This window comes from Erpetoichthys calabaricus, chromosome 17, assembly GCF_900747795.2.
Source record: "Erpetoichthys calabaricus chromosome 17, fErpCal1.3, whole genome shotgun sequence".
In the NCBI taxonomy this organism is placed as follows: domain Eukaryota; kingdom Metazoa; phylum Chordata; class Cladistia; order Polypteriformes; family Polypteridae; genus Erpetoichthys; species Erpetoichthys calabaricus.
The window spans coordinates 20,891,552-20,899,895 of NC_041410.2; the positions used below are offsets into that span (position 1 = coordinate 20,891,552).

General features: G+C 40.8%; 1 protein-coding gene across 1 annotated transcript; it reads left to right on the top strand.

Annotated features, from left to right (window-relative positions):
* The first annotated feature begins 6 nt into the window (after nt 1-6).
* Nucleotides 7-8,021, top strand: mcee (methylmalonyl CoA epimerase). The gene is made up of 3 exons (XM_028822824.2): nt 7-58; nt 4,045-4,385; nt 7,635-8,021. The coding sequence occupies exons 1-3, from the start codon at nt 31-33 to the stop codon at nt 7,785-7,787; spliced, it is 522 nt and encodes a 173-aa protein (XP_028678657.1). The 5' UTR covers nt 7-30; the 3' UTR covers nt 7,788-8,021.
* The last annotated feature ends 323 nt before the right edge of the window (nt 8,022-8,344 follow it).

The window sequence follows — 8,344 nt, forward strand, 5'->3', positions numbered from 1 at the left end:
GTATATAAATAAAGTTGCTTTTGAACAACGATGGCTGCTGTCTTGTGGAAGGTTACAGGTACGGCATCACTATGTAGACACAGCTGTAGTGTGTGCGATATTCAAATGGAGTGACGCTGGAAAATTTTAAAAAAAGTACACAATTGAGGTTTCATTGTATGTCTGCTTCGTAATTATTTTTAGGGAACATTAACATTAGTGATCGTGTTTGTTTGGAATGCTAGAGGGATTGGATGACCTGAACCAGACTAGTTTGCCTTTAAAAAGATTTTTGTCTTTTTCTCAGATGCACAGACAGTCTTGGAGAAGCTAGTTTTACCTGCTAATTAATTTGTCTTTTAATTAGGTGTTTTGTTTCTTAACTTATTCTTAAGCATTGTAAATGTTTGACAGTATTTGTGTAACTGTCTTACAAAAGTGGGTAAAACTTGTGGGGTGTGTTCTATGAAGCGCGTTTAGGGAGTACGCGCGTTAGTAATGGGCGATACTTCTGATTTTCTTTTCGATTCGATACCGGGTGATGTTGTGGCCAGTATTGCCGAAACCAATACTGATGCAGAGTGTTGTCTTGCATGAATGGTTAATCTTCTGTAAAAACTTACAACATGTGTGGACATCAAAAAGTCACAATTTAAAGACTTTGCATTATTAGACTATTACACATAGTTACAAAGATCTGACTTTAACTGTTTATTAACAGAAATTATTAAACATGTTCAGTTCTTGCAAACGATCTATGGAACAACAACCGTTAGCGTTACATTTTTATCTCGGAAAACGTAAAAAGCGTTGCATTTTTTGGCTCAGAAATGACATTTTTATTCTTTAAAACGTTCAGAACACTAAAAGTATGCAGTCAGATGTGTAAAAAGTATAATGATCCAAATACCGAGAAAGCGTTACTTTTGGATTCATCAGACTTGCTTTCGGTTACACTGCCCGTTTCAATTTCACTGACTGAAGTGAGATTCATGTTGTCATCACTGCTAATGAAATGAGAGGCTCCTCAACATCACTGCACGAATTGCTGTCAAGAGCATGCAATACCTGGACTGGCGAAAAACGTTATTTTTTTACTGGACGCCATTTTTACTAGGCAAGCCTACAGGTAAGAGGAGAACACGCGGCTATACCGTTACTCGGATAAGGCTCGGGGCTACCACTTTTAGCTCTGTTTTCACAGCGCGAGTGACCCTCAGGTCTAATGCTAGGGAATGGGATTTAAAAATAATACTTGCCTAAAGAAGGGACCTGAGTTCATACTGTAATCTTTTTAGTTAGCCAATGAAAGGTGTCATTTTGTTTGACTTCTCATAAGATAATACTGATTAATATATATTTTATTTATTTTACAAAATGGATATAATAAATGTATTAAGTTTGTGAAAATGTGTTCCAAGTGTGTCCATTCATCAAGCTATAAATGTAATATACTCCTCCCAAAAAACAGACATTAATTATTTTTCTATTTAAACAATTACAGTCACCTTACATCAGATGACAATGCTAACGTTGCCTGGTACTGCCTGCCTTTATGGAAGTCTTCTTTAAGAGTAGACTGTAGCCCGAGTGTCAGTGCCCTCTTCTGAACTCCTCCGTTGTAACTCCTCGTGCTCAGCAACATGACTGACTTTTGTGTGTTTTACCAGGTTTGTGGTGTTGCTGTAGTAACATTCTGTATTCTGACACGTATCACATTTTGCTTCCTTATCACTGGAGTAAAATAACTCCAAATAACGCTTTGCTTTCTTTCTGCCATTGCCTCACATACACAGCTCCACTGCTTTGGCTGATGGGCTGCAGCTCTGCCAGTGTGAGTGCCAGGCAATGAAAAACACGTAAGGAAAAGCAGCTCCTGTTTTACACAATATGACACGTTTAATCATGTTCACACCATCAAATGCTTTTTTAAAAAGATAATTTCTAATAAACTTGCATATTATTGAAAATGTGTAATATCCATAGTTTTAATGTGAGCATCGATGTTTAAATTAAAATGTCAGGATCTGGATTGATCCATCCATAAAGGTGAAAAATGTGGTGTAGTTCATTGTTTGTCATAAGGGAGAGTGGCAGCTCATCATGTCAAGATCACTGAAAGTCCTAGAGGCCCTCGGAGGAAATGCCAAGTAGTATAAATCCATGTCATTCCACTTATCAACTGAGAATTTCTACTAAGATCAGGCCATCCCACCCATGCTGACCTAAAGGTGCCCACTGAAGTCTCCAAGATTCTTGGTTTTAATGAAGCAAAGGCACCTGTTTTAGAGTCAGTATCACCAGATGGAAGAAGATTGCCCAAGCTTGACCTGCATCAGACCTTAAAGGAACACAAGGGAGTGAATGGACTTTATGTGCTTTAGTAAATCCTTTACTTGCAGCAAACATGCAATGTCTGAAACAGTGTACTACCAATATCATAAATTTATGGCTGCTTTGTAACAGTGAATTAAATATGGGGAAGAAAACAAGTTAGTTGTATTCTTTATAAAATATGAAAATGTTTTAAGTAGGATAAACTTAAAACCAAGAAATTTAGATAAAGGACGAGTCAAAATTAAGCCTAGGCCATATTGAGCTAAATGTACTAATTTAGTCTGCTTCCACCCACCCTGTTTTCCACATATTATTGATCTTGAATGATGGACTGCATGCTGGGTTCATTTTCCTGCTTGTGTACGTGCTTTGTAAAGCTGGACTGGCCTCCCTGTGACTGTGTGGGTTTCCTCAGAGTATGTAGGGTTGGTTTTTTTTCCCCAAACATCCAAGAAAGCCAAGAGGATGAACAAGTCCATTTAATTAATGTATATAGATAATTCTCAAACTCTTCAAAATCTGTTGGGTTGATGTATGATGCATATTCTTTGAAATTCAAGCTACATTTCATGCTGCTTTAGAGGTATTGGTGGCAAATCCATATCTCCTGAAGAAGGAAAAAATATGAATAGATGAGGAGGAGTTCCATCATAGAATGAGAACGTCCCTCCATTTGTTAAATGACCACCAGACCTGCAGATCTTTTTATTATAAGTTATTTTGGTGTAGATTTGTCCTAATAAGTATTACTTTAAAGACTGGATGACTAATTTTATAGAACCATCAGCAGTGTGTCTGTTTGCGGAGAGAGAGTTGACCTCGTCGAGAGGTTTACTTACCTCGGCAGCGACATTCATGTCTGTGGTGACTCTTCCTACCAAGTTCTCGTCGAGAGGTTTACTTACCTCGGCAGCGACATTCATGTCTCTGGTGACTCTTTCTATGAAGTCAGTAGACGGATTGGGAGAGCATGGGGGGGGGGGGTAATGAGGTCGCTGGAAAGGGGTGTGTAGCGCTCCTGATATCTGCAAAAGGATGAAGATCCAAGTCTTTACAGTCCTGGTGCTTCCTGTCTTGCTATATGGTTGCGAGACATGGACGCTATCCAGTGACCTGAGATGAAGACTGGACTCCTTTGGTGCTGTGTCTCTTCAGAGAATCCTTGGGCAACACTAGTTTGACTTTGTGTTGAATGAGTGGTTGCTCATGGAGTCCCGAATGAGGCACATTAACGACATTGTGAGGGAGTGTCAAGTACGGCACTATGGCCGTGTGGTACAATTCCCAGAGTGTGATCCTGCTCACAGTATCCTCATTGTTGAGTACCTAAGTAGATGGAGCTGGCGAAGGGGACACCCACTTAACATCTGGCTCTGGCAGATAGAGGATCATTTCCGGAAGGTGGGACTGTACCACATGTCTGCCTGGGGGATTTCCAACCGGATCCCCAGTTGTTTCTTCATGTGGTGGGTGCAGCAACGTGCTGTACCAGTGTCTGCTCCCCAACCTGACTGACCTCACCCGATCATCATTGTAAATGATTGCTTACAAATACCTGTACTGCTTGAGATTTTACCCTAAATATCCGTGATTCATTCTTTTAATGCAGCATATTAAAGACACTTTCTTGTTTGAAACTTGTAACATTTCATTTATTTGCCTCTGTGATTTTGGGACAGGTGGTTATTTGCCAAATACATTAATGCTGTATTTTCTTTATAATTTCAGGTGTGGCAAATCATTTTCGAAAAGTGGTCCCAACAGTTAGGAGGCTATCTCTGTCAGCATCATTAACTCAGGGACGTCCTAGTCCAGTATGGAAGCTGGGTCGGCTAAACCATGTTGCCATTGCTGTGCCAAACCTGGAGAAAGCCACTTCTTTTTACCGTGATCTGCTTGGAGGCCATGTCAGTGAAGCTGTGCCTTTGCCAGATCATGGTGTTTATACTGTCTTTGTAGAGCTTGGCAACACCAAACTTGAACTGTTACATCCGTTGGGGGAGAAGAGCCCAATTTCAGGGTTTCTGGAGAAGAATAAAGCAGGAGGAATGCATCATATCTGTATTGAGGTAACCAGAATGTGAGAAGGAATCTTGAAAGTCAAGGTGTATGATTTTTTTTTCCCAGAAACTCTGAAACTGAACCAACTTAATTCACATTTTATGGTCTTGTGTAGCTGCAAACACACCCAACTCCTCACTGGGCACAAGACAGAAACCAGCTATGGATGAGATGTGTGGGAAATATAATTTAGAAGATAAAAATAAATTAGAATACAGTCAAAAAGATCTGATTGAACTATTCAATAGATAGAGTAAATGTCAGTATTTATGAGGATTAATGCATCAGGTTGTTTTAGGCTGCTTTTTGATAGCCATTGTTACTCCTCACTGAGGACAAATACTAGGATTTTTTGTTTTGCACCAAGGATGATTATGGGAATTTCTGCAGAATTAATAATGTTTGTGATCAGCCATCTGTGCATTTTATTTGAACATGCATTAACACAATTAATTCAAACAAACGGTGGACTCCAAACATTAGCATTGCTGCAGAGGTTTCTTTACCAGATGCCCTGTACACATTTAAGTTTGGGTTCATTTGTGGTTTTCACGGTGTTAGGGAAGAGCAAGCGTGTCATGAAACAATTCATTGTAAAACGCTGTCAAAGTATAAACTAGTACAATGTCTAGAGATGACAGGAAGGCTTGATTTACACTAACTTTTAAAACTTCTAAACTGTTGTAATCAAGGAGAGAGCAGAGAAGCATGAAACCACCTTGGAAATCTTTCATCACATACAAGCTCTTGTTGATGCTTGGTGTGTTTTGTTAATTTTTTTATTTTTATATATAATATATGACAATGAGGCGGCACGGTGGCACAGTGGCAGCGCTGCTGCCTCGCAGTAAGGAGACTTGGGTTCACTTCCTGGGTCCTCCCTGCGTGAAGTTTGCATGTTCTCCCCATGTCTGCATGGGTTTCCTCCGGGTGCTCTGGTTTCTTCCCACAGTCCAAAGACATGCAGGTTAGGTGCATTGGCGATCCTAAATTGTCCCTAGTGTGTGCTTGGTGTGTGGGTGCGTGTGTGTGTGTGTGTGTGTGCCTTGCAGTGGGCTGGCGCCCTGCCCAGGGTTTGTTCCTGCCTGTGTTGGCTGGGATTGGCTCCAGCAGACCCCCGTGACCCTTTTGTTAGGATATAGTGGGTTGGATAATGGATGGATGGATGGACATGTCAATGGTAAGTCTGCCAAAGTCACCAACAAAGCATTCCAACTAGTGCAGCAATAGAGAGCAGTCCTTTTTTTTTTTTTTTTTTTTTTTTTTTTTTTTAAGTATAGTGAGCTACTGTATGTACCTAAAACAGAGGGATAATGAGTGAGAATCCATTGGTACTTAGTAACAACACTGCATTGGTGTTAGCAGTGGGATCAGAAGGCCTACAGTTCAACTTAGCCAAGCGCAGGGTGCCAAGGACATCTGAAGTGGACTTCTGAGGAGCTGCTGGGGAGTTTCAGAGTTGAGATCCAAATCTGGAACCCCGATTGCAGCATCAGTTTAGTTAAAATAGACAGCGAAGGGACTGTCCTATCAGGGGCTCCAAAAGTGAGCTTCCTCGGCTCACATATAATGGACAGACCACAGCACAGAAGTGTAGTGTTGAACACCTCTGCTGCACCAAATGATAGTGTAGCACTGAACATCCCTTCAGTGTATAGCATTTAACATTCTTGCTGCACCACCTGACAACAAAGCATTCAAGACCCCTGCTGATGCTTACAGGGAAGTAGCACCTGTAATCTTAAGTCTAGGCTGTTTATTTTAACATATTGCTGCAGTCTGAAGGGACATAGTTGGGAAAGAATTGTACTCTTAACTAGCACAATAGGACTGTACTTTGTTTGAATATATATATATATATATATATATATATATATATATATATATATATATATATATATATATATATATATACACAGGGTGAGCCAAAAAGAAGTGCCACATTTCAAACGTTTATTCTACAAAAACACTACAAGGTAAAATAAATTTCATTACGACATGAGAAAGGGTATGCAAAATAGATTTCTGCGATTTCTGAACGCTCACATGAATCATTCACCCATTTATAAGGGAATAAGCAGCAATTTCGTGGCGAATAGTGTCCTTGAGGGCTTCAGGGTTTTGAGGTTGGTATGTGTATACCTTCGACTTGAGAGAACCCCACAAGAAGAAATCGCACAAAGCGAGATCAGGCAAACGTGAAGGCCACCTGACATCGCTGTGCAGGGAGATCAGCTTCCCCGGAAACATCTCCCTCAAAATTTGCTGTTGCTCCATCCTGTTGAAACCAGGCATCCATACATCCATTTCTTCCAGTTGGGGCCGCAAAAAGTTTTCTAGCATTTCAATGTAATGTTCTGAAATGACGGTGAGCGCTGCTTTGCCCTCCTCAAAAAAGTAAGACCCTACAATGCGAAATTCTCCAATGACACCAAACTGTAACACGCTCACTGTGCAGGGGTCTCTGATGTTCACAACGGTTGATTTCAGCCTCATAGCGAAAGTTTGCTTATTTATACAACCATTCAAATGGAAATGTGCCTCATCGTTGCACATGACGATGGCATTTCGATGAACGGTTTGCAGAATGTTCACGCACAACTCTATGGCTCTCCCAGTCTCTCTTGGTGAGTTCCTGCACTACCTCATTTTGTATGAATGGAAATTAAGGTCCTCACGCAGAGTCCTCCACAAAGACATGTTGGAAATGCCTAAGGCAGAAGCAGGTTTGTGTGCTGAACGTCTAGGAGACTGCAAAATGGATGCCCTTACAGCTTGGATGTTTTCAGGTGTTCATACAGTCCGAGGACAGACTGAAGGTTTTCTGTTCAATGTTGTACCCGTCTGTTTAAATTTAGCCGCCTACTGAAGTATTGTGTTCCGAACGTGCGTTCGGAAGGCGCGTTGCGTAGTGATGATGGATTCGTTGTTTTTGAAGAACGCTTCGACAGCGAAAGCACAGTGCACACCAGACCAAGGCATGTTGCCGACTGAAAACTACAAGGGATCACCTATCAAAGGACCCCCACACCAACCCACTCAGCTGCCTCCTCTACCTCACGCAATGACCTTGAGAAATGTGCTACTTCAATTTGGCTCAGCCTGTATATATAATGACCAATAATTTGGTTTAAAAAGTATTAAACTGGAAGTGGATTATTTCCAGATCTCTTAAGTACCTCTGAAGATTTTCAGATGAAATACAATTTGTTTTTGTTTTTAATTGAAGAATTCTTCTTTAATTTTGCATGTTCCAGGTGAATGATATTCATTCAGCAATAACTGATCTGAAGGCCAAGAATATTCGGATGCTTTCTTCAGAGCCACGCATTGGTGCACATGGGAAGCTGGTGATGTTCCTTCACCCTAAAGATTGTGATGGGGTTCTAGTGGAACTTGAACAAGCCTGATGTGCTAAGCAGCTCAACATCGGAGCTGAGAGTAGGGTATGGATTAAAGACTTTAGAGAACCGTTTAATGATCGAATGTACATAATATTTTGTACAAGTATTCATATCATAAATTATGATGATTTTAGTAGTCTGTATAGGTGAACTTGAGTTTTAATTGTGAAGTTTTTTTTCTGTTCTCCAAACGTCTTGTGCTTTCTGTTATGTCTACAAAATAAAATTATCCACTAGTCAGTCTTTGTTTGAAAATGAACAACTCTCTGTTGTCGTCGTCTTCTTCTTTCGGCTGCTCCTGTTAGGGGTCGCCACAATAGATCATCTTCTTCCATATCCTTCTGTCCTCTGCATCTTGTTCTGTTACACTCATCACCTGCATGTCCTCTCTCACCACATCCATAAACCTTCTCTTAGGCCTTCCTCTTTTCCTCTTCCCTGGTAGCTCTATCCTTAGCATCCTTCCCCCAATATACTCAGCGTCTCTCCTCTGCACATGTTCAAACCAACACAATCTCACCTCTCTGACTTTGTCTCCCAACCGTCCAACTTGAGCTGACCCT